Source organism: Otolemur garnettii, unplaced genomic scaffold (assembly GCF_000181295.1).
Source record: "Otolemur garnettii isolate 467f Iridium unplaced genomic scaffold, OtoGar3 scaffold00032, whole genome shotgun sequence".
In the NCBI taxonomy this organism is placed as follows: Eukaryota; Metazoa; Chordata; class Mammalia; order Primates; family Galagidae; genus Otolemur; species Otolemur garnettii.
The window spans coordinates 15,341,003-15,368,479 of NW_003852427.1; the positions used below are offsets into that span (position 1 = coordinate 15,341,003).

Consider the following 27,477-nt stretch of genomic DNA (forward strand, 5'->3'; position numbering starts at 1 on the left):
GCACAAGCAAGGGGACTGGGCGTGGCCAGGAGGGAGGCTGGGCAGAAGCAAGGGGACTGGGCGTGGCCAGGAGGGAGGCTGGGCAGAAGCAAGGGGACTGGGCGTGGCCAGGAGCACGTCCACACCACCCCAGAGAGAGTGCGGCTCATAGTCAGCCAGGCCAGCCAGCTGTCCTTGGGAGAAGGCAAATCCAGGATTTCCGGGCCTTCTTTTTCTGGTTTTTTCTTTTTTTTCCCCCCTCCAAGACAAGAAAAATTTATATTTTTAAGTAAACCTTCCTGATTGTAACAACCCAGAACTGAATTTGAGTATTCTGAAAAACAATATGCAGACTGGATTTGAGCCTGAGGCTGCCAGAAGCCTGTCATCTAGACAGGTGGGGCCAGCTTGGAAGGATGTTGGAAAGATAAATAATGATTCCTGACCAAACAAACCAACTGTAAAGGGACATTTTTGAGAAAAGGGGTAGAAGTGAATTTGAATAGGTGTAAGATGACAATAAGGAAGCACTGTTGAATGTGATAACAGTATTAAGATCGTGTTTTTTAAAGTCCTTACCTGTTTATTTAATGATTTAATATATATATATATATATATATACATACATACCTTTCCTTATAGAGGAACAAAAAAAAGAGAGAGAGAGAAATTGTGGGTGAAACCACATACCTGAATATCAAGAATAAATCAGAAGAATGATAAAAAATAAGTTTAAAAGTTTGAATTTAAGTAGTTAAATAACATTACCAAAAAGACATTCCTTGCATCATTAAATATATTTATTCCCTTTGAGTTTTCCTGCAAAAAGGTGTCTTTGTATCTTGTTAAAGTTTCGTTCTAGAATTCACTGAAAGCCAGCATTTTTCTCTCCATTATCAGAATACAAGAATTAATTCCATACCTTCTAGGTTCCACTTAGAATAATACTAATTAAAATTAGGTTGTTTGAAAATCACAAAAGCAGCACTCAGTGAGCGGTTTCTGTTCACAGGCACTATGTCATGCTTATCACACCTACTATCACTTTTAATTCTCAAATTTATCATAGGAAGCAATTACTATTATAAAGAAACTATGATAATTCACATAGGTAAAGAGAAAAAGTCCAGAACAAAAGGCACTCATACTTTCTAGTCCATAAAATTCTTAAGGCTTAACAGTAATAATTCATGACTAATAAAAACATGAGTACAAACACACACAAATGCTTTATTCCCATAAAATAATTGCCTTTTCACTTATCAAATTACTAGTTCACTAAACACAATCGTATTTGAAAAGATATTTAATGAATGTGAAAGGTGGACCTCGATGATTTGATAAATATTTCTGTAAAATGTGGAAGAGGGTCCCTATTTATAAAGAACATATATCATAAAAGTTTTTTTTTAATTTCTATAGAGTTACCAGCATCATTTTTACTAATCTGTTTGACTCAAAAAGTCAGGGCTGAAACAGAGGAATACAAAGTAATTTATTAATGGCTGACAATATTTAAACATCCTGAAAAGTACATGATTCCTTTCAGAAGACAGAAAACAGCTTCCAGTCTGTTTTCTCCTCTGGTATAAAAACACTTGGAATATTTTTAAATGTAAATTTCACTCCAGTTATTTTTGGCCCTACTTTCTTACCTCTAAATCAAAAGCTAATTAGGAAAAAAGCAACATCAAGTCTTGGCCAAGTCCAACTCCTGATACAGTAACTAGAAGCCAAAGAGGAATTCAAAAGGCACAATAACTTTGTATCTGTGCCTCCTTTGGCCTAAGACATTGTTAGTAAGTTTCCTTAGGCCTCTTTCCTGATTCCTGGTCTCTCTACCACCTTCCTGACACTTAAAATTCAACAAACATCAAATCACAGAGCTGTAAAGATAAAAAATTACAAATGAAGTCTGGAGAAGCTCAGTAGTTGGCTCAAGGTTGGTGAGAGGAAAGATTAGACCTTGGATACAGGTTTCCTGATGCCAGATGTCTGGGCTGTGTCCGGGGGCCCAGGCTGCCTCACCCTTAGTTCCTCTTTTGATTCATTCACTTTTACATATGTATTATTTTCCCTGAAAGCATCTTAGAACTTTAATGTGAAACAGGAACTGAGCCTGGTTATTTATTTTGTTTTTTCATCTTGTTTTGTTTGTCTATTTGCGCCTTCCCCCCGCCAGAATACAGACTAGCCATTCAGTAAATCCTGGGATTAAATTTTAAACCATTAATTGTTACATTTCAGAGTATTATATAATGGAAATGATTCTTGGCATATATCTGCATTTAAGAGTATTTACAATACAGTTACCTCTCTTTAGGAAAAAAATGTATTTGGGGAGAATTTTTGAAGTTTAGTTAACTAAATAAATGTAGATTTATTAAATTATGTAGGTTCATAAAAGTAAATACAAATTACTACTCAAAAAAAAAAAAAGATTTACTGCACTGCAGAAATAGTTGTAGGCATTAAACAAAATAAGTCAAACACAGAAAAACACATTTCTCATGTTCTTATATGTGGGAACTAACAATTAAAACAACTGATCTCATGGAGATAGAAAGTAGAATGATGGTTTCCAGAGCCTGGGAAGGGGAGGTGGGGGGAGCCGAAAGTGGGGATGGTTAATGGATCCAAAAGTATGGTCAGACAGAACAAACAAGGTCTAATATTTAATAGCACTACAGGGTGACTATAGTTGGTAAGTTATTGTGTTTTTCAAAATAACTAAAATAGTGGGATCAGAATGTTTCTAAAACAAGAAAATGATAAATGCTTGAGGTGACAGATACGCTGATTAATCTGATTATTACACATTGTTTCCTGTATGGAAACATCACATGTAGCCCATAAATACACATATGCAACTTTTACGTACCCATACTAATTAAAAATAAATTTCACAAAGAAGTTATGGGCAAAAGCATAAAAATGTTACCTATTAAAGGAAACAAAATATCTAAAGCTAGGATCATGATTCTATGTCCCTATGAAACTACAAATATGTTCAGTCCATCTGTTAAGCCTTACCTACCCATGGACCTCAGGGATTCAAACTGTAGGGAAGAGCTGTCAGCGTAAAGGAAAGTGGTGGGAAGATGTGAGGGGCGAGAGAAGAGTGGAGAAAGAACACAGAACCGATGGACCCCAAAATGTGCCAGGTGGACAAGTATGGAATTATGCTTAAGTCAGAATAAAAACTGTAAATTTCTACTTTGTAAGTTTGTTCATTTCTTTGCTTTGGTGATTTTCCAGTTTGGGGTTTTGTTTTGCCCTTGGTTACCTAGTAAAGTCTCTGTTTAAAAAATTCCGACCTCATCTAAACTAAACTAAGAAGAAAAGGAGAATTGTCCTTCTCTAGATGTGGCTGACAGGAATTTCAGACGGGCTAGACAAGCAGGACATTCTGGCCACAGCTGTGGTGGCAACCGGAGGCCGGGAAAGAACCAACACGGCCAGGGCAGGAGAAGGGACCTCTGAGACAAGGAGACTCAGACCGTCTTGGGAGAGACTGGAAAAATCCCATCAAAGCACCAGTTTGCCCTCAGCATAGCAGCTCTGTAAGGCTTCCCCAGGTGACTGAATTAGGAAGGTTATTTTAGTCTGTCTGCACACTGTTTCTTCTTCTTAAAAATTAATTTAAATTCTATATTTGCAGAATTTGGGGGGGGGGGAGATAAAATAGCTACTGCTATTTAGTATACCACTAGAACCAGGAAGGAAAGTTTAGATAAATAGTTAAAGAACCTGTTAGAAAATGCATTTAAAGCTAGGCATGGTGGCTTATGCTTATAATCCCAGTGACCTGGGAAGCTTGAACCCATGGGCTTGAGGGTGTAGTGAGCTATGATAGTGCCACTGCATTCCAACCTGGGTGACAGTGAGATCCTGTCTCTAGGAAAAAAACAATAAATCTAAAAGTTACTGATGCCCTTCTTAGACCTTTATTCAGCACCTGTGAATAATCAATAACCTAAGGCCCAAACCAACCAATAAAAATGGAATACAGAAGGGGTTCTGGAATAAAGAAGTAAAGCTTCTGGGGGCTTTTTTCTCCCAGAGCAGAACAATGCCCCAGCATCAGAAAGATTGCCAGGGATGACTACATACTGGTCTCTGCGGTGCCTCTGAGAGGGTCAACTGCACAGCATTACACAGTCGTTACCTCTTTAGGGTGCCTGAGTGTCTGGATAACCAGGGCTGGTGCTGTCAGCAATAAACATTGTGTGTTCTTAAAAGTTCCTTTGTCCTGTAAAGAACCTTTACCTGTCCATAGCACAGGGGTAGAACCACAACTTTTAAACCAAAGGAAATTTCTATCTCTCGCCTACTCTTTGTAAGAAATGCTAAGACAGATTAGCAGTATCTAGAAACAAAAGGTGGGAATTCTTCAAAATTTAAGAATATAATCCTAAAGAAAATAAGCAAATTACTAGTAATGTAATAAAACACCAGAATGTCTTAAGTATCCAAAATAATGAAAGGAATATTAAAATCAACAAATAATCAGTGTAACCAAGGAGATTTAATTCTAGCCCATTTTAAAAACTCACCTTCGTTTGTTATAAACACTTGTTTTTTGAGACAGAATCTCACTCTGTTGCCCAGGCTAGAGAGCCATGGCCTCAGCCTAGCTCACAGCAACCAGACTCCCGGGTCCAAGCCATCCTTCGGGCCGGCTTGGACTACAGGTGCCCGCCACAACGCCCTGGCCAATTTATCTTTTTAGTAGAGATGGGGGGTCTCACTCTTGTTCAGTCTGGTCTTGAACTCCTGAACTCAAAAGACCCTCCAGCCTCAGCCTCCCGGAGCGCAGGATCACAGGCATGAGCCACTGTGCCTGGCCTGCTCCTGCCCTGCTCCTGCCCATCTTCCTCATTCAGACCCGCGTTTTAGCTATGTTCACCAAAACTCGTATTTGTAGTAAAGGTGTTAAGAGTATTATTTACAGTAATAATCATGTTCTCTGAATTTTATTCAAATTGAAAATTGGGAGTATTTTTTATTTCTAACGAAGATTTCGATTATAAACAGTTTTTCTTCAGAAATATGAGCCCTCGGCCAAGAAGAAAAAAATATTGTAGCAGACTCTGTCGCTCTGTCTTGCTAATGCCTAGTTGAGTGTCCCCATTATTCAGAAACTTGAGAAACTGATACCACCTTGGGAATAGAGAACATTCAATAAAAACAGTAAAAAAAAGATTTGTGTTGATTGCTCTTAAAATGAAAAGATTGTCTGCTTTCTATTTAAATACTGCTCCCTAGCTAGAATTTAATTATAAAACTGTAAACATGAAAACAAATTTCTTATACCAGAAACGAAGTTGTAAACATGAAGCATATTTTCACACTAAGAAATTCAGCATTTTCTCACTTAATCACATCTTTATGAAATAAATTCAAAGGAAGAATATAGCCACATTTCAATGAAAATTTTAAAAAAGTATTTCCCTTAAAATACTAAAACAATCTAGGCCTAAAAATAAGGCAAAGGTCAATCAGTAACTATATATGAAAATGCACAAACCTGAATTACTTTTTTTTTTAAATAAGGAGATTTAAATCTTAAAAACTTAATTAAAATTATTTATAAAATTAGGTTTTCCTCTTTTAACATACAAAAAGAAATATGCAATGGAAATCTTCCCTTTGCATGGGAATAACATACCACTGCTGTTCAAAAATTTTTTAAGTAGTTATCCTGAGAAACATTAAAACTTATTGGAAGGTACTATATTTTTTAATTAGAAATAGTGTTTTTTGAAGGTACATCTTTGTGACATAGTAAGACAATAATCAATTCTGTATCATTACCCAATCTTCAGTAGTAGTATTACCAAACACATAGTGCAGCTTATGGGCCTTAAGGTAGTAAACAGAATCAGAACAAAAAATAATAGCACCGTGTCTATAATTCTCCTACTCTGGATAACTATTTCTTCGCTAACTACAATGTCAAGAATTTTGAAAATTAGTTCAGCTTAGTTTAGTGAGACAAGCACTCTACAGTAAATGCAAAGTACAGGAAAGAGTACTCGTGGGCTCGGTGCCCACAGCTCAGCGAGTAGGGCACCAGCCAATACAATGAGGCTGGAAGGTTCAAGCCTGGCCCAGGCCTACTAAACAATAATGACAACTGCACCTAAAAAGCAGCCGGGCATTGTGGCTGGCACCTGTAGTCCCAACTACTTGGGAGGCTGAGGCTTAAGCCCAAGAGTTGGAGGTTGCTGTATGCCACAGCACTCTACCAAGGATGACATAGTGAGACTCTGCCTCCAAAAAAAAAAAAAGAGTATTTGTCACTTTAAAAGCCATCCTTTCTCACATCAGCCTAATTTATAGCAATGGTTAAAGAAAAATAAAAATATTCATTAATAAATGTGCTAATTATTTCCTGCCAGGAACTAAACCACCAATTTATGATCAAGTTTCTACAAGAAATTTCTAAAAGACACTGAGGCTCTGAAGAAGCAAGCACCTCCTTTCCAACTAGCCATCAAAGTGCTTTATTCATTTTTGATCATGAGAACACTACTTACACCAGAAAAGCATGTCTACTAGTTAGCTTCAAGTGCCATGTTTCAAAAGATGTAACAGAGAAGCTCTGTTTGAATTCAAAACACCATAGGAAATCACTGGTAAAGTCTAAAATGAAAAACAGGTCTCTGAAATGCCCAGAGCCAGCTGCTACTGTCCAGAATCCAGCTCTTTCCAAGAGAGCAACAGACCTGCATGAGGCACAGCTTAACTGGAAATGTCATCTCCTGAGGCCAGGGTCTGCAAAGGCTTTCTGTACAGGGCCAGACAGTACCATTTTAGACTCTGCTGGCCTATCAGTCTCTGCAGCAACTACTCCCGTCTGCCTTGCAGCAAGCCACAGGCAATACACAAACAAAACGTGGCTATGAGCCAACATAACTTTAATTTCATATAGTTTTCCTGTAACTTATTATTTTTCTCTTGATATTTCCTAACCATTTAAAAATGTAAGAACCATTGCTAGTTCACAGGCTATAGGACAACAGGCAGCTATTTTGGCTTGCTGGGATTCGGTCTGCAGGGCAGTCACCACACTGGCCTAGGACCCAGCTTTCCTTCAGCCTGTGCCTATTTCTTTCCCCTCTGTTTACATAAACCTACAAATTATGTGCTTTCCCCATCAGCAAAGCATTCCTTTTGCTTGTCTAAGTCACAGATGCCCAGTCTTTGTTTCCTTCCCGTAGCACCCAGAAGTCCAAAAGAATAACTATGTGGCCAGGAAAGACAAAAACAGCCTGGAGAAGGCCCTCCTCTATTGCTGTGTAGCTCTGTGCACTCGTGGAAGTTACGCAACCATTCCAAATCTCCACTTCACCTCACATTTAAATAAGGATTATGGTACCCAGTGACCTGTAAGTAACAGCAAAGGTGCCATTTTAGACTGAGTAAGGAAGGTGGGAGGGGGGGATACAACCTGTGGAGAAGACTCGCCAAGTGCAGTTCAGAAACAAGGCCTTGCTTGATGTTTCACTGGTAAGTCACTAGGTCAGGGTAGTGTGTGGTCCCCAAGTAGAGGAACAAAGCTCAGTGAATTTAGCTGAAATCTTGAGAAATGAAGCAAAGAACAATCTCCCTGACTGCAGGCCAGAAGGCCAAAACTCAGCAAAAACTGAGGATCTCTTCATGGCAAAAGAAAAGAGTAGACACCAAACAGCAAAAAAAAAAAAAAGAATACAACTCAGTTTTTCACTTTAAATAATTTATTAAACATACACAGCTACAATACAAAGCAGGTTTGACTTATATTGAAAGTTACAAAGGAAAAGAACTAAACAAAAGATAGTGAGGGGAAGAACTTCCTGGGAGCTAGACGTAATAAATAGAATACTTAAAAATAAAAGAAATGGAAAGGCACAGAAATTTGAAAATACTATGCATTGCATATCTAAGATTGTAAAACATAAATGCTTACACTAGACATTACTAAATTATTCTTCAAGGACACTGTGCCTCCAGCGAGTCTGGGGATTTCCATCTTCATATTTTCTATGATGAGAGTTTATTTTTAAAGTACTTTCTCCTGTATGATGGATAGAAAAAGGTAACTCAATTTAATTTTCATTCTTTATCCTCACATTCTCAGGAGTAGTTTCATATGTCTCTTTTCATTTTATGAAATACAAGGCATGGTCTGTTTAAAGGATGGGATGTCATTGCCAGTGGGAGCCCAGGGCATAAAAGGGCACCAAGGACAAGCCCCTTGTTCTCCTTTCCAGCGGTTTCTCCAGGACCTTGCTTGTTCCCTCTCCACCCCGTAAATTGCTAGTTTGCATCAGCAGATAGGACAAACCTATTCTTACCTCCTTGAATGTACCACAGTAAATTAAAGAGTTTATAAATGAACGTGGTTGAAAAATACTAGTCTTGACAGAAACATCTGAAACCATTTCCTTCATTTTTGCCCAAAACTTCGCTTCTGCCCAATCCAGACCATAGGATGGTCAAGGTGCCTCTGCAAACACACATACACGCTTTGATACAGCTCTGGAGACTTGATTGCAAAGATTGGCTAAAATACATCCCCTTCTTCCCATCTAGAATGCATAAAGTACAGGACAGACGAACCAGGACATGAACCTGTTTCACTGACACTGATTAGGAGGCTGCCTATGAAAGCCCCCACAGTATATAATAATTTATATAGGATATAATTTTCAGGTACCATTTCTATAAATGATGCTACAAGAAAATGATTATTTTTAACCAAAATCTTATTTAGATTCTTTCCACACTAAGAATAAAGTGGCAAACAGAAAGGAATCCACACAGCACCCAGAACTCTCAGTAAACCTAACAAAAAGCAATGTTTTCAACTCTGCTCAACCAAGCACCAAAGCTGGGGAGAACTGTATTCCAAAAATGGATGACTGTGATTCAAACAGCACATTCCATATTACAGAGGAAAAAGGAAAATCACTATAAATATTTGTTTTCAAGAAAGAAAGATTTGCCATTATCATTCCAGTAACACTATAATGCTACATTGTCTCAAATATACATAGATTTCCTTATCTAGTGATTCTCAACTCTGGGCAATTTGGATAGTTGGCCATGTTTTGTTCTTACATATGGAAGGGAGTATTACTGGCATCTAGTGCAGAGGCCAAGGACACAGCTAAACATCTATAAAGCACAGGCCAGCCTCCAATGGCAAAGAAATATCCAGGCTCAAAATGTCAAAAGGACCAAAAAAAATTCTGATCTGATCCTTTTCTTCCTGGCCAGCTGGGACATAATGGCAAATATAAGAGGTTAGAGATGCTAGGCACTCTCCTTAAAGACCTCCTACTAAGCTAGACAACAAAGAATCCTTTTAAAAAGCTCGATATTTATGTAGATTAATAAGTTTCCATTTATGAAATTTAAGTTGTAATATTTAAGGAAAAAAGACCAAAGTCCATGATTCTGACCACATTTTCAAGGAGTGTACCTCCTACCTTTACTAGCTTATCACATAATCTGTAAGAACATCTACCCACCCAGAAGTTTGTAATCACACTTGCTGCTGCTGACTCCACCTATTACAAATTAGTATTTTCCCACATTTGGGCCAGAACTTAATTGTCTATGCCCATCGACCAAAAGTGACAGTCCTCAGCTTTCAACAGTGAATTTTATGTGCTCTTTTTCTGAGAAAAACATTCATATCTGAAATTCCCTTTCTCTGATGTTACAATCTAATAAAAGTGTATTGTCTGGTTCTATGAAATTTAAAAGCCAGAGAAAGGAAGTCAACTTTGACTACAAACTTAAAGGGGTCTAGAATAGAGATGCTTCTATTAAAAGTAAAGAATGTTGCTAATGAAGTGCATAAAATATACAAAAGCCAAAAGCACCCCTCTAAATATAGCAAAACCCTCAGAGGTTTATTTCCCAGTAAAAGTATCTTTGAGTGCTTCAAGAAAGAAAGACATTTTTCTGGGGAAAGTTTTTTGTTTTATTTTATAGCTCTATTTCCAAGTTTGCCGAAGGCATTTACTTGTCTATCGTTCTAGATATTACACTAAAAGAAATATCTTAAAATTGTGAAAATATTTAGTTCAGATTTAGAGGAACCACATGGGTTCAGAAATTTGTTTTTAAGCCTTCACCTATACCTGACACAAAGCAAGGCCTCTCGTCCGACAGCAATCCATCTAAATGCTGACGTTTCTCATGCTAACAAAGAGAGCACTGTTTGGCAAGAACATAGAAAGATGGGCAGTTTAGCCGTTTTCTGACACACCTAAAAATGAAGACAAAACCACTTCTACCTGAATTATCTGCACTGTCCACCAAATGTCACCTTTTGGATGTAACTCTGGAATTTCTGTTTTCAGACTTCAGGTAAATTCTAGCAGAAAAGCATCTTACTAAAGTAGGGGACATGGGGTACCGAAATGATCTTAAGTTAAAAAAAGAAATGTAGAAGGTTATTTGAATGCAAGATCCAGTTTCAGAGCGTTGAGAATAAGAGCACAAAAGTGGAAACCTCCATGGAGTTCTCATGTGTGGCAAAGGGTATTACAGGATGCTTAGACAACCGTGGTGAGACTCTCTTTTTCTGGCTAAAGGTAAAAAGTTTTGTTTTACACGAATGTGACTAGACCATTCACTGCAGTTCCAGCTTCTGAAAACAAGATACAGCACCAGGCTTAAGAAAAGGGTAGCTAAGGGGAGAAAACCGTGTGTCCACAGCTTCCCCTCCAAATCCCAAAGCAGGAAAGCTGCCGCCTGGAGGTATTGGGTAGCCAGGCAGCCTCGCTGAAAACAACCACGGTTTATGAGCGTTGTTTTTGGCAGGAGGTAAGTGTTACCGGCCGCTTCCTGGGGTGCTGGAAGGAATGTGTCACCATCAATCAAAAAGTACACTGAGCCCCGTGTTTAGGTCACAGAGGGAGTACTGCCTCGTCCATCAGGGACGAATCCATGCCAACTCCCAGAAGGGGAGGGAAAGGAAAGTCGCAGGAAAGGTGTTAGCGGTGCCCAGTGACCTGCAAGAGCAAAAGGAAACCCGAACTTGTTCCGAAGGGAAATTCAGGCGCGCTCGATACACGAAATACAAGAGCCCACCAAGACGGGAGGTTGCACACTTCCCCCAGACCAGCACCGCCGACCGCAATTCCGGGGAAGCCCCTGCGCTCCCGGCGGGAGGGACCAGCCGTCCCTCACCTGGCGAGCCCCGTCCCAGGGCTGCGGATGAATGAGCAGCGGCGGGCCGCGGGGCGCTCACCTGTGGGGCTGCTGGAGGGTCTCTCCGACTCCGCTCCGGGGCAGGCCCGCCAGCCGTGCAGCGCCAGCGCCAGCAGCAACAGCAGGCGACGCATCGCCGCGCACCACCTCGTCCTCCCTCCGCACGTCGAGGGCCGGCGCCCGCGGTCGCCCCGCCGCCCCGCAGCCGCGCACTTCTCGCGAGAGCGCCGGGGCCGGTCCGCCGGGACTGGTGAGGGCGGGAGGCGCGAACGCGCGAGGTGCGAGCGGCGCGGAGCGGCCCGAGTGAGGCGGTCGGCGGAGCGCGGAGCTGCGCACCCCGCCGGCGCCGCGGGCGACTTATAGGCTCCCGGGGGAGGCGACTGGGCGGGCCGCGCCCCGACTATTGGCCGCCGTCTGACCCGCGGCTGCTGCGTGCGCCGGGGCGGTCGCCTCCGCTGGCCCTCCCGGGCCGCTCGTCTGGGTTTTTTGCTCAGTTCGGGCGCTATTTAAGGAGCTGTCTGCGGCTACGTGTGGAGACTCACGCAGCGCCGCCGGCCGCGGCGGGGAGTGGGCGCTTGGGTCTGGGACGGGGCGGGGGAGGAGCCGCCGGGAGTCCGGGCCGAGCGCGGCGCTGCCTTCCCGGTTCCGCTCGGCGGCCCCGGGAGCGGCCCCCGCAGGCGCGGAGGGTGCGAATTCGCGCTTCTGGACTCAGATACACCCCCGGGCAGAAGCGACGGCAGAGCCTCCGCTATTGTGGCTGAAAAGGTCCTCGCCAGCCTCTCAACCCTGGAAACGGTCGCCCCCCGTTAAATCAGGTTCATCACCCTTTAAAAGAAAGGCTGTGTTTTTGTTTTACTTTGTAAACCCAAAGTTTTTATTGTCCAGTGAACATTTCTTTCGCCACTGCTTGTGCCAAGAGAGCCATAGACTCTTTCCAGTAGTGAGTCTTGTAAATCCTGCGGAATCGGAGCCCAGAGTGTGTGATCTGGAACTGTGCTTTACAGGATCTTCCTCCAGTCCAGATGGAAAATTACTCACGAAGATGTGGTCGGCACCATCTCTTGGTTCCTTGGCGGGTCCCCCACTGCTTGTAGTTTTGCTAATGTCTGAGCGATCCCTTGCCTTTCCCCCACCCCACCCCACCCCACCCCACCCCCGTATTCTCACTTTTTAGTTGGCCCAGGATTTAATCTGTTGGAGTGAGCAGGGACGAAAACACATATCAGGAGAGAGTTTGACAATTTTGCCACATACTTTTCATGACATGAACGTCTTATGGAAGAAAGAGATCAGACCAGTAGCATTCTGTAACCTACCTAACATCTCCGTGAAATGGAAAATAAAAAAGAAAGAAATAGGCCTGAGCCAACATTCATTTCAACTCTGAACCTTTCAAATTAAAACAAAATTGCTGAAAAAGATATGTTCCGCTATGATCACATTTTCTGTAAAATTGCCATGATGTTAAAATAAGGGGAGCACTATAAGGCAGCCTTAAAAACAGGTGGAAACCGGCAAAGAAATGTTGCCCAGGATTTGACATTTTAGAAAAAGAATAATTTCCTGTGCCCAGAACTAAGCCAGTCATTACTGTGTTTTGAAGGTTTTGTCTCAGTTTTTTAAGAGAAGAGGAAAATTGGAGAAAGCTCAGGGAAGAGTAACAAATAATTAAAGACATGGAAAGTATAACCTGGGTGAAGAATAAAATAACGTTTATTTGGTCTGAAGGAGAAAGAACAAAGAGATGGATTCTAAACAGGCTTCTATGTGAGGCAAGCCCTGCTCTATAAAAGTAGGCAGAAAGCAAACAGCATCAATCCTTGGTGTCCAAGGAGCTTTGGGCCAAATTCAGTCTCCAGAATTCCAAACTTCTTGAACTTGACTTCTTCCAGCTTCCTTCTCCAGCGTCTTCACAAGAGCTTGTGTGTCTGGAACTTGACTTTCTGCCTTCCCACACCTCCCCTCCTCCGTGCACACTTACAGCCTCTCCATGTCACAAGCGTGTGTTTTTCTACTACAGAAGAAATTGTTGGTCTGCCAATAATTTCAGATTACTATGATATTACTATGATATTTTCTGTTAGTCACAACATCAGAACTGTAAGGCTTGTATAAAGCAAGTGTTTCTGTGGGATTTTCAAAATAGCCAGACGCTTCTATGGCCAGTCTGAAAAAAGCCCCGATTCTGAAACCAAATTCTTCCTGCCTTCTATTTCCAGCCATCTGCTGAACATTTCTGCTTGGATGTTCCACTGGCACATACTCATGTTTTTAACTCAGCACATCCAGCTCCTATCCACAGCCTCCTCATCTGTGTTAATGATACTACTGCTTTCTAACTCATGTGGCCTCAGACATGTATTTCTTTCCTCCTACCCACCAATTCACAGAGCTAGACTCCAAATCCTATAGTCTTTTTCCCTTCACATTCTCTCTCCATCAATGTTTCCATTCGTACTGCCACTTCACTAACTAATGCACTCCTGAATATACCCTAATGGTGCTATTTTAATTGTGTGCTAACTAGCCACCTTCTGTAGAATTCCCTGCCCCCAATATCATGTCATTATAGACACAGACACAGATTAATAATACTCCGTATCTTTTTGATTACTTTGTCACAAAACTCACAGATTGGAACTTGGAAACAATGCAGATTCCTTAGCCCAGAATTCACATTTCTTTATATCAAACTGAACTGCTTCTGTAGTTTAAATCACACCCAACTAATCTGGTTTGCTTTATTATCTCCCAAAGCAGACCAAATACTTTTTAACTTTTATTCTCTGGAATTTAGGCAGGAATTGCTATCTCTATTTGGCTTCCATATAAGCCAACCCTGAGCAAAGTTCAATGTCCAACATTGTGTAGGGAGATTTAAGAAAACAAGGTCAATGAGGCCTTGACACAGGAAAGGGAAGATAGTAATGAGTCCATTTTAAAATCCGCCACAGTGTGTGACTGAACCCTAACCCCACTGATCTGCTGGGGTTGAATGATAATACACCATTCAGAAATATCCTGGCTTAGGGGCAAGAGAACTGAGAACTGAGGTATGTACAACCTCAACACTCGTCAGTCATTAATTTAAGGGCTGAGGGATAGTCATTAATTCCTAGCCATTCATCCTGCTAGGCGCAAAGGCATAGCAGCCCTCCAATGATGACGCAGATCTTGACCATAAGAAAACAAGGTAGCATGCTCAGAAATGGCAAGGAAACCCGAGGAGAAATGAGAGAAGCAGCATCAGCTCAGTCATAATACCCTTTTTCATGTTATTCCTCTAATAAAGGGATAACAAACCTCTCCTGCTTCCTTCCTTGGGCTAACTTAGATCTAGCTCAGGTGTACTGGACTACCTGCCCTACCCTAGGATGGGTTGGTGTCCATGTTCCATGCTCTATGACTCCTTGAGAAAACCTTCTCGTTTGTGACAGGTTTTGTGTTTTTTGTGTGTTTATTTTAAGACAGTCTTGCTCTGTCACCCTGGGCCCTGGCTACAGTGCAGTGGTGTCATCATTACCCACTAAGAGCTTCAACTCCTGGGCTGAAGTGATCCTCCTGCCTCAGCCTCCCAAGAAGCTAAGTCTACAGGCACACCACCACACCTGGCTAATTTTTCTATTTTTAGTAAAGATGAGGTCTTACTGTTGTTCAGGCTGGTTCAAATTTCTGAGTTCAAGCAATCCTCCCAACTCAGCCTCTCAGATGTAGTACTAGGATTATAGGCATGAGCCACCTCCCTGGCCAAGGTTTGTTGTTGTTGTTGGTAGTTAATTTGCTTCTGGAGTGCGGGATCCAATTCTTTTTCATCACTGGATGCTAAGTAACTGGCACACAGTAGCATGTATTCATTCATTCATTTGTTAATTCAAAAATCATTCTGAAGCTGTGTTTTGATGGTAACTAGGAGGGACCACAAAGGAGGGCCATCCGGAAACTTTAATAGTGGGTCCTGGAAAGGCCTCACAGAATGGATGATAGTTAAGCAAAGACCTGAAAGTGGTAAGAGAAAGTGGCGGCCATCTCTGTATGGGGAATTGTGGTCCAGACAGAAGAAACAGGAAGTGTGAAGACTGAGCTCATACCACATCTGGAGTGACATAGGGAGGCAAGAGGGTGACAAGCATTCAGTGACTATAGGTAAGAACAGAATGTAGGAGATGAAGCCCGGGAGGTTACAAGAGAGGTCAGCACTTAAGCAGTGTGACAGGTGTAAAGCCCAGTAACAGCTTTTTCCTTGACTCTGAATGAATTGAAAAGTCTTTGGATAATATAGGGGCAGCAATGACATGATCTGAAATAGGGTTAAAAAGGATCCCTAGGACTCCAGTTGCCAGGTTGCATGAAGACTAAAGAAAGGAGGTGGGGAAAACGAAACAGCCCGGACACCAGTTTGTTGGCTAATGCTGTGGTCCAGGAGAGAGATGATGGTGGCTTTAACCAATCGACAGCCAATGACAGTCGATTTTTAGATAGGTTTTGAATGGAAAGCCAACAAATTATCATGGTTTGAATGTGGGTATAAGAGAAAAAAGGAGTCAGAGAATAGTTATTCAGTAAATATTTATTGAGTGAGTAAGAAGTTTTGAGAGCACCTGCATTATCGTAAACCTGGGGGTGGAGACAGGAGGGGAGGGTAAGTAAATGCGAGAAGGAAAAAAACACAGAGCTGAAACTCAGAGCAGAATCTTTGGGGAGGGAAGCAAAAAAGAGCAGAGGTGACTGATAAAGTCAGACAAATAGGAAAAATACAGAAGCGAGACTTGGGGAATAGAAGGAAGCCTGAGAGAAAGTTATTAACTTTTGGCCCGGTGTTGTGGCGGGCGCCTGTGGTCCCAGCTACTTGGGAGGCTGAGGCAGGAGACTCGCTTGAGCCCAGGAGTTAGAGGTTGCTGTGAGTGAGATGCCATGGCACTCGACCCAGGGGATAGCTTGAGGCTCCGTCTCAAAAAAAAAAAAAAAGAAAGTTATTAACTTTAGCACTCAAGACACAAGTCTAGGATCAGAACTCTAAGCCTATCTAAAGAGATGTTTTTCAATCTTTATCTCTTGGAACACTTGACCCTATATTTAAACCTCTGCCACCCACTTAAATGATGTTGATTAAAAAAAAAAAAAAGTTGAGTAAAAAAGAATATACTTACTATGCTTTGAACTTCTTCGAAATTCATTAATTTCATTAATGGTCTTTAAAATCTTTCGAGACACACCCAAGATACTCACATGGCACACCAATTGAAAATCACTGATCTTAAGTGAATGTAAGATTCACTTTAATATGAAGTATAAACCAGAGGTGAGGGAGTAGAGAACACTGTACTTCAGTCATGCTGTGACCCTTCAGTGTAAATCAAGGCCCTCTACAGATGTCAGGAGTGGCCTCTCTAATTTGGGGGGATGATGAAGTTGCCAGAAAGCCAAAGCTGTCCTGGATAGTATAGGAGAGGTTTGCAGCACACTTCATGGGCCCCAGCGGTTTTCTTTATAAATTTTAAGTTGCAATTTGAAAGGAATGTTTTACCAGGTGACTTTTTCAAGGTTGAACAGCCTTTCAAATAAATCCAGCATAAGAAAATAAAGTGAACTGCTTAACACATAATAAGTAAAATAAGTTTCTTCACTCCCAAAAATAGTTATTTGTCACCAGAGAAATGAGTATGAGTTTATCTTCTGAACTGTTCCACTCCTTTGGTCTTTGATTTCAGGAAAGGAGAAGGACACCCTTTATTTATAAATCCTGGTTCTCATTCAATGCTTCCAGCCAAAGTATCATTTTTTATGTTTTAATCGTCTTAGCCTGCTTATGTGGAATTTTGCCTGGGTAGAGATGAGTTGTGAAATCCTTGTACCTAGAAAAATGATGTCAGATGTAAAACTAAATTCAGCCAATTTCAAAGTAACAAGAGCAGGCCAACATAGCCAAGAGTGCCAAAAGGCACAGAAGGAACTTCAGGATGATTCTAGCAGATGTTTGGCGACTAGTTGAAATGATTGTAACAGAGCTGTCTAGGGCATGAGTCACCTGAAAAAGTCAGCAACCATTTGCGGCATCCTCATTCAGTCGTCCAGCTATGTTTGACCAAAGTTCAACACTGTGACACATCTGTTAGCACAGGTAACACCAGTACGACATTAGACTGACATTTTTTTGTTGTTGTTCCAAAGTGGTTTTTAAATATACTTTTTTATACTTCTGCCATTCTAGTCCCTCATTCTCCTCTCAAGACCATTTAACTCGTATTTCTGGAGTCTGTTCTGCCCTGAGGTAATTTGCCCTGGACCTAACGAAGTTGAAGTGTCAGTGCTGCTCACTCACAAGTGTCCCTGTGGGTGCTGGGAGTGGCAGGGAGTTGGACAGTGTCCCAGGTTGGGAAGGCAGCTGTGTTGTGATCAGGACAATCACTAAGCATTTCTCAGCAACTGCGTGTGGAGGTCTTAGAAAGAGCCTGAGTTCCAAGGATCTGGAATATTATTAGCTTTTCTTTTTTTATCCTAAACAAATACTTATTTATCTTATTTGTATTTATAACATAACTTTTTTCTTAAGGATTTTGAATCAGTGTATGCATTAGACCCCTGCTGCACACTGATCGGCTCTTTGTCCTACTAGAATCGAGACCCAGTCCTTTCTATAAGTATTGAGAATATGAAGAGTCCGTCAACAATAATGCCTGGGCCCCATATGGAATTGGACCTTTCTGAGTTAACTCACTGAACACCATACTTAGTTCTGAGTAATAGTATTGTTTTCTATTCTTCTCTAAGTACTTCTTTGCACACCTTAGTTCAAGTATCTGGTTCTTATTTTAGAGCCTAAATCATCTCAGACCAGGCTCTCTCCTTATTTTTTCATAAGTTTCCAGAGAAGGGAACTTTAGAGTTGGCCCAAAACTCCCGACCTCCTCAAGGCCTCCTGGCCGTGCTATCTTACCACTTGTATTGGGTGTTTCCTTACATCCTCCCTGTAAGGCTGTTGGTTTAATGGCTGTGGTTGTCCTTATTCTAGCAGAATTTATTATGACCATGAGCTTAACTAAAAACATCGATTTTGGTGTTTTATTGAACCAAAATACTTTGAGTTAAGTATTATATTGAGTCAAGTATTGTGAGATCACCACAGATAATAACATGAAATGACATGTAGCCGGAGAAAATGTAGAGATCTATTATGCAATAAAAAAGATGTAAATGACTCTACTAGATATCATAAAAAGATGTAAATAGCTAATACTAGATGTTATAAAAAGAGCAAAGAGGATAAAATAACAGAAAATTAGAAATCTTTGGTCTAGGAAAGTGGATATTGTTCAAAAATATATGAAAGAAGTCTGAATACTATTGTTAATCTGTCTTCATAAATTTGAGAAATGTATTCTCTGGCATCCACTAACGGCAATATTTTTTTAATAGAGCTGAAAGGAAGAATTTTCTTTAAAAGGTATACTACATTGGCTCATGCCAATAATCCTAGCACCCTGGGAGGCCAAGGGAGGTGAATCTCCTGAGCTCAGGAGTTTGAGACCAGACTGAGCAAGTGTGAATCTCTCTCTAAAAAAAAGCCAGGCATTGTGGTGGGTGTCTATAGTCTCAGATTGTAAGGTTGAGGCAAGAGGATCACTTGAGTCTAAGAGTTTGAGTTTGCCTGAGCTATGACACCACGGTACTCTACCAAGAGTGACAATGTGAAACTCTGTCTCAAAAAAAGCAAAATAAAATAAAAAATAAAGGATGTACCAATAGAGAAAAGCATGGTGTCGGCCAACATGTCATGCCATGCCCAGTCTGAACATAGCACCTCTGAATTATAACTGTTGTCTTCTTTAGAGTATTTTTCATTACAGGTTTCCAGAAGGGATGGTTTGCATCAGGTATAATTTTCTGTATTATAGGCACAGATCACAATGCACAGAGTCCATTCAGCCTTTTTCAAGATTGCCGTAATGATCATGTAGCCCATTTACTGAATGCTTTTAAAATGTTCAGCGAACTCTTTGCAGACATCATATTTGGTAAATTTCTCTGACGTTAACATCACACCACTCTGGTATTGAAAGGTAGCCATTTGGTGACTGCCCTCTAATTTATCTTTTACTTCAATCACAGTGTTTTTCTTAATTACTGCATAGAGTTAACTTTGTTAATGTGTGTGGGCCCTCTTATTTTTCCATCTATTAATATAATTCTTAAAAATTGCAATTTGAAGATTACAAACGCCAGTTTTATCACAAAGTAAAGACACTATATAAATGAAAGGATTATATGGTATTTATTTTTAAAAAATCAGGTATACACTATCCAAAGGCAAAAAATTATTTAAAAAACAAATTTCAAATAAAAATTATTTTTTCTTAAACATTTTTAAATCTTTGAAAATGACAACTATTACCAAATTTACTCTAATGCCTCCTCTGAGTTTTTCAGTTTTTTAATGATCATATTTTATTGCCTAAATCAAAACAAATAAAGGTTACAACTAGTAGCCACATGGAAGGATTGGCCAAAATGTATCACAAAAGTGGAAAGTCTTTTTCTCTGTGTTCCATTCATGGTTTCCTTAAAATAGGTGAACTGCAGTTCATTTGTCCATTTGACAAATAGTTAGTGTGCAGACACCATATTCCAGATACTGCTCTGTCTTCAGGATTCCAAAATGAATTAGACGCTGCTCTCTTCTTGATTACCTACCTGCAAAAGCAAATCATTGTGCTAAATAATCATATTTTAGTTCATTTCGTCTACATTATATCTAAATAAGATGTATTAAGGAAAAAATAACTATTTGAATTTTAGATACTAGATTAGTTTGAATAAATGTCTGTGTCCTAGATAAAACATTGCCATGTGTTTACATAATGATAAGGTGTTTTTGACACTGGTGGATAATTAAATAATAAAAGTTACAGAAATACTCCATAGTCAAGGAAATACTTTTGATACTTCAAGTACCTTAAAAAATTATCATAAATATTTTATTACAAGAATAAAGCAATGAAAGGTAAGTTATTAGGATTCGAGGGTAGGCTTTACTGTTGACCAATAGGTCATGTTACCTAACTTTTATTGGCTCTAATCACAAAGTTCATTTTCTTCTTTAAGAGGGTACTCTAAAGACTACTCAGCAATGGTAATGTGACATCGTGTTTAACACAGGGGTTTGACTCAGGCCAACCTGGGTTCCAGTCCTGATTCTGCCATTTAATATTGGAGAATCACTGGACTAGTTTCTTAGCCTCTTGATTTGACTGAAATTAAAAAAAACTTATCATTGCATAAATGATGATTGATATTCAGATGTAGGGAAGTCCCCAGGCACACTGAGGAGATCTCTGTCTCTATTTCTCTCTGATGCTCTTGGCTGTGCCCGCCTATAGTTCTTAGACTGACAGCAACGTACCTGTAGTGGCTCTGGGTATACATTGATAGGTAGTTATCTAGAAAAAGAAAAGGGATTGCTTTATTTCTGTCTTTGCCCAGAAATTTCCCAGAAACCTTCCCCATGTGTCCTTAGCCAGAGTTAGGTCATATGGTCATGCCTAAACCAACCTTGCCAGGGAAGAGTGATTGTCACTCGTGTTTTTACATCATTAGAATTATCATTAGTGCTATAGATGAGATCAGCTTTCTATGACAGCTTTATTTGGAAATTTAAACAAAATTTAGTTTCTGTTAGGAAGGATATGTGAATGATTGATAACCAACGTAGTCCATTACCTATTTGCTGACTACCAGTCAAGGCAATTGGTAACTCAGTACTCTGACCTCCCACTCACATACACACATATCTCCCAGTTCTCTCGATGTGTGTCACATTTTTTGCTAGGTTAATATCTAGTGTTTGCATGATTATTGTTGTGTAAATAATATTCTCTATTAAACTAAGTGATTTACTATGATTTAATTTCCTCTGTTATATGCTTTCCACTTTTCCTGGAATTATTAATAACCTTCTTTATTTCTTTAACATGTGATGAACTATTATTAAATTCTTTATCTAGTTGCTTCATTTTCTATGTTCTATCACTCCATTTTTATTCTTTGGAATAAACTATAAAACTTCAACCAATGTGCTCAATTGTAAGAAGGAATTTCTTTTTTCTTACAAATAGTCTTCCTAGAACGAACGTTCATCCTGCTCCTAAATCAGTTCAGTTGCCTCCAGTTCCCACAGGATTTCTCTTCACCATAATCTTTGAAATCCATTGGCTTCTCTCATTTATTAAATCCCTAGACCCCTGGTTTATTCCGCTATATTAGAAGAGCACACCCTCCAGTAACTTCCTTAGAAAAGCTTCATGAAGTTTTTGAAGTTTTGCATGCTTCAAAATCTCTTCCATCCCCCCTTATACTTTAAATGCTAACTTCACTGAATATAGAATTTTTGATCGGATTTCCCTTTCCTCCAGAATTTGGGATTGATTGCTCTGCTGTGAAAATGACTTCTGATCAATCCTGTGTTTATTACCTATTTCCTCCTCCCTTTCTCTGTCCTCCTTTAAATGCTTTATATCCCCAGCATTCTAAAATTCTCACAGGGATATAATGACACATCTTACACCAGATCCTTTTTCATCTGTAGCTCTGTGTACATAGTAGACAATTTCTTTAAAATATTTTTTCTTGAATTTCTATATTTTCTCTCCTACAATGATCCTCTAGTTTTCTTACCTTCTCTTATCTTTAATTTCTTTCCCTTTTTATTTCGCCTAGAAAATTCTTTACATTTTTCTCCCACTTTCAAATTTTTGATTTTTTTTTTTTTTTTGACATAGAGTCTCACCTGTCACCCTGGGTAGAATGCCAGGGCAACATAGGAAACTCAATCTTGGGATCAAGTGAGCCTCTTGGCTCAGCCTCCTGAGTAGCTGGGACTCCAGGTGTCCACCAAACACCTGGCTAGTTTTTCTACTTTTAGTAGAGACGGGGTCTTGCTCTTGCTTAGGCTGGTCTTGAACTCCTGAGCTCAAGCAATCCACTTGCCTTGGCCTCCCAAAGTGTTAGGATTACAGATGTGAGCCACTGTGCCTGACCTTTGAATTTTAGGAGCTTTTTCTTATTTTCCAAATGTTCATCTTTAAATACAACTCCGTTCTTTTTTTTTTTTAATGTTTTTAAATTTATCAAATATAGTATTTTCTTTCTTTCTTTTTTCTTCTTTGTGCTTTTGTTCTATTTCATGCCTGAACTCTGTTTTCTCCTAGTTCCCTCCCAGTTTGTTTTGGCCACTGTATTTATGTGGAGGTTTGTCTCAAATAGTCTGATTCACCTTGATTTTCTGTCCCTATATCATGAGGTGCTCAGAAGATGACAGAGAACCCTGTGTGCAGAGGTAGAGTTTGTCAACTGGTAGACATTCTACAAGGGGATGGAAGGAGGGCAGACCTCACCAATTAGTTTGGGGAAGGTCCCATATGTCAGTGTCTGTCTTTTCTCTTGGTGCAACTTCTCTGTGGAAGAAAGGTCCAGTCTTCTGAGTGTGGGAGAGGAGTGACTTTTAAGACTGGCTCTTATACCCTGGTTCCTGAGCAGGGTAGAGTACATGAATGCTGTGGATCTTACTGACTATTCATTATGCATAGATTCATCTAAGTGTCATATTTTCAGCTTGTTGGCTTATATTATCTTATGTGAGTTCATGGGTCCATGCTTTCTGTTTCATATTCTGCAGAGACTAAATCTCCATGTTACCAGGGGATGGAGTCAAAGGAGGGCTGGTTTTTCAGTCATGCCAAGTGTGGTACAGGATCTGAGGCCTCAAAGACTCCCTACACAAACCAATCCTTTGCTTATAGCCTTGTCATGTAGCCTCACATTCATGGTATTTGGTAGCTTCAAACTCTGCACCATTTAATAACAGAAAAACCTTTGTTCTCCTTCCCATTCTCATCTGCAGGCATTCGTGTTTCTGACACTTATATGTAGCATCTGAGTGAGAAACATGTTACACCAATACACAGCAGCCTTTAAAAACTGCATCATCAAAGTGAACTTAGTCACCAAAGAATGAGTTTGGTAGTGTTAACATTCCACAATATGTCAGATCTCCTTACTTTACTGTATTTATGTAATTATACCGCAATAAAATTTGAACCTAATCTGTGGAAATGAGGTGATTTGGGGGTAAATGGTGTTAAGAGTTTGGTGTAGTCTGTTTGTTTTTTCTTTTAATAAGGACATATCTGTGGCTCCAACTAAACTACTCTGCTTTATTCATGCTTCCTTTTGAAGAAAAAAAAATATGTTAAGTATGCTTTAAATTAATAGATGTGGCTCTCAAGGGCAGGATAAAATACATTTTATTAATCCATTTTGATGCTTTCTTACACACCAAATGTATAACTTTACTTGTAAAGTTTGGAGCATTGTGTATATCCTAAGTATGGGGTGTGTTGAATTAAACAGAATTTCCAATCCTCTTAGACCTTCTAATTTATCAGAGAGAACGATGGTGAGAAACAGAATTACAAACATGGTAAATGTGATGAAAGGAAGAAGCACCAAGTGCTTAGATTGGTGGGAATGGAGGGCCAGTCTAGTCAGTCTTGTGAAAAAAAAAAATGTTTAAACAAAGACCTGAGTGTGAATAAGATTCACAGGCTGAAGGAAGAATTAGGGAGAGGCTGTTCTGGAAACTTGAAGATCATAGAGCAAGAGAGGAAATACAAATTCCTAGACAGTGGTGACCAAGGAGGCATGTAAGAGGAGAGGCCTAAAATTATTCAAAGTCCCAAAGACCTCTTGTTTGTGTGGGTGATAGTCATGTTTATTTTCCATATCCAAAGTTAAATCAAAGATTTCAGCAATACACATTTATTTTAAAATAACAATGTTAACACGTTAACACAAATTGCATGAAACAAAGCTCTGTTTTCCATAACAAAAAATGTAGTAAAAAGAATGGCAAATTCCTTTAACATTTGTTTAATAGAACACAGCTATAATGTTACTCGTAATGTGTTGTGATTTTTTTTAGCATATGAAGAAAATTAAGTCTCATAGAAATACACAGCAGCAAAAGGCAGGATTATTTTAATAGCCTTTTCAGATAATTGTAGATATTCGAGAAGGGGTAGTCCCTGAAAGTGTAGCTGTTACATGAAATCTGAAACCATATCAGTTCAAGTTTGATACTCTGTTACATGGTAATTCACTGATACATAGTGTTTGAATGGGAATGGGCCTTTTACCCACGTGTGATTTTGTAACATTGAAAGTTTGCAATATACTTGCTCATTAAGATGTGCAGAGGAAAATTCCACTGCATATTCGTGAAACACTTAGAGCAAAAAAACACAAATTATACTTTAATATCATTATAAAATAGTTTTTATTATTTCTAAACACTATGGTCTAGAAACTAAGGGAGCAGAACATAGTGTCAGACTAGTATGTATGACACGAGCTCTTTCCATCTTGAAAAAAAATACATGGTTTTATTTATCATGGGCAAAAATAAAATATTATTTTAAGTAATAAAAATACCAATATTAGGACCTTCTTTTTCCCACATCAGACAAGTGATGTGCTGACACCACAACACGGTTTGAGGGAGGCAGGAGGCACATCTCACACATGTGCATGAAAACCCAGTCTCACACTTAGGAACTTCAGAAGAATGAGGACTCTGTCATGTTGACATGACACAGCATATGTGTTAATAAGGCACTGCCACATCTTAAATGACCAAGAATGATAATTCTTTTTTACGTTTCCTTTAGTTCTAATTTTGCCCCATGCTTTCGACATACACTCCTGCTCTCTGCTTTCACCTTGTGTTCTCTTCTGGCCTCTGACATTCAGGAAACATGTGGCTTTAGGTCCTGACTGAAAAAACCTCCCGGATTAGGATCTTCAGCTAAATCCTAATTGGAGGACTAGGAGACAGGCTACGTCATGGTTTTCAGGAAGTGGGAAAACTTCTAGAATTTGAAGGAGTAAAGTAAATGAGTTCTTTAATCCCAGAACCCCAAAGTTTCAGAGGTAAAGGATATAACATGACTTATTAAGGGAAGGCTATGACTTACTAGGAGAAATCTCTAACTATTCCAAGGGCCCCTGGAGTGTCTCTGCAGCAGGAAGCAGAGTCTTTCTTTCAGGCTCCTCCAGTGGACAGAACACTTGAGAAAAGTGTTAGCAGCTGCATTTGGCTCTTGGAAAAATAGAAAATTAGCTGACCAGCCTTTTGTTAGCAATCTGGCTCAGGTTAGGTTCAAGTTTCCTGTTTTGGTTACTAGTGCTGTGTAACAAATTACTCCCAAATTTGATGGTATAGCTTACAAAAGACATTTTATTAAGATCACAGGTTCTGGAATCAGGAATTCAGATGGGTTACTGTAGAAACAGCTTAACCCTGTTTTTGTATGGCTGGGGTCTCTGCTGGGAAGATTCAAAGGCTGATGGAAAACACCTGAAGTCTCGTTCACTCTCATCAGGCTCCGTGTTTACCCACAGTCTCTCTGCAGGACTTGAGCAAATTCACAACATGGCAGCCTAAAGGTAATCAGACTTTGCACAATGGCTTAAGGCTCCAAGCATGAGTGTTCCAGAAATAAGCTGGGAACTAAGCGTCCCAGCTTCCCAAGCCATGCAGTGTCATTACCACCATGCTCAGCTGGTGGGGAGAGTCTCAAGACTGCCCATATTCAAAGGTTGGGGACAAAGCTCCCATTTATCTTTAGAAGTAGTGTCACATAGTTTGGTGCTATATTTTACAAAGTGCCTGAATTCCAGATAAGGAAACTACTCCTGGGAACTTAAGGTCGAGAACAGTCTAATCCAGTGAACCTGGACCTGGCAATGGGAAACACAGAAGAAAGCAGTGAAAGGCTGTAGATCCCTGGGAGTCAGAGGTAGACTTGGAAAGTGGGGGACTTAACTGGACTGAACTTGAGAAAAATCAAGGATCCTTTGGTAGCAGAGCTGGGTATGAGAAGATTGAATGAGAAAGCTTGGAAGAAAAATGGGAGAACACAGTGGAAATAAAGAAAATTAAATTACTCATAATCCAGCCACCCAGAAGAAACCAGACTTTGCATTTTGATGTGTTTCTTTTGATGTTGTGTCTGTACTTGTGGGTGTTGGTGATTTCCCTGTGGTGCCTGGGTGAGCGCGCCTGTGGAGCCACGTTGCAATCACGCCTTGTCATCAGTTTTTTTTGTCAGGACTTGGCTTGCTTCTCTTTGGCATCCGACTCTGAAGACATTTACGTTTCAGCTTTATTCACTCCCAGTCAGCTAAGTTAGTCTGGAAAGGGCTCCCTGTGCCTAAGTTTCTCTGTTCAGTGCCAACAACTTGCCAGTTTTTGTTGTTATTATTGTCCTTGTAAGTATTTACTGATCCGAAAAAGACTTTCCAACCAGGAAAGGAAAACGGTTCTAATTACTCCTGTCCATAAACCTCAGGTAAAAGGTGCAATTACAGCAAAGCCTCCGCCTGTAAAAGACACTCGTCCACCTTCCATCAGTGTGCCAGCCCCGCGCAGCGACAGAGCAGCAAAGACGTCGCTCACCTCTCAGGGCAGCGGTCCCCTTAGGGCACCAAGGACGAGTATCAAGGAAGTCAGTTTTTTACACAGACCTGGTTGGGGGAGGGAGAGAGAGGTTTCAGGATAATTTAAGCAGATTACATTTAATGTGCATTTTATTTCTGTTATTACATTATACTGTGTAATGAAATAATTAGGCAGCTCACCAGAATGAAGAATCAGTGGGCTCCCCACACTTGTTTTCTGGCAGCGGAACAGTCCCCACTAGGGTGACAGTGACACCACCGGAAGTGTGTTACTGCTATAAAGCCTGCCACCAAAGGCAGCTTACCTGCCACTTGCCACTCACTAATAGGATTTTGGTATGAGTCTGCAAGCAATTGTTTTATTATGGTCTCTACGCAGCTGAAGCTCTCTGCAAGCAATTGGTTTATTATGGTCTCTACGCAGCTGAAGCTCTCTGCTAATAGTAGCCTAAGTTTGCAGCCACCCCCCAGTGTGGCATCACCTCCTCAGCTCGGCCTCAGCTCATTAGGCATTAGATTCCCATAAGGAGAGTGCAGCCAAGATCCCTCACGTGCACAGTTGACGGCAAGGTTCACACCACTACGAGAATCTAATGCTGCAGCCTATCTGACAGGAGGTGGAGCTCAGGCAGTGTGTGAACAAGTGATGGGAGTGTCTGTAAATACAAATGAAATTTCTTGGTTTACAGCCACTGGCCTCCTGCTGTGCAGCCCAAATTCCTAAAGGGTCACAGATCAGTACTGATCCTCAGCCAGGGCTGGAGACAATAGTCT

At 40.3% G+C, this 27,477-nt stretch overlaps 1 protein-coding gene and 1 pseudogene across 1 annotated transcript in view; both read right to left on the reverse strand.

The window, feature by feature from the left end:
* Nucleotides 1-11,406, reverse strand: part of PLOD2 (procollagen-lysine,2-oxoglutarate 5-dioxygenase 2) — an 80,853-nt gene extending 69,447 nt beyond the window's left edge. Inside the window, exon 1 of the mRNA XM_012804916.2 lies at nucleotides 11,234-11,406. Coding sequence (XP_012660370.2) covers nucleotides 11,234-11,327 — 94 coding nt within the window. The 5' untranslated portion in view covers nucleotides 11,328-11,406. The remainder of the gene's footprint in view (nucleotides 1-11,233) is intronic.
* A 13,294-nt stretch (nucleotides 11,407-24,700) lies between these two features.
* Nucleotides 24,701-24,810, reverse strand: LOC111725201 (annotated as a pseudogene).
* Nucleotides 24,811-27,477: the final 2,667 nt, after the last annotated feature.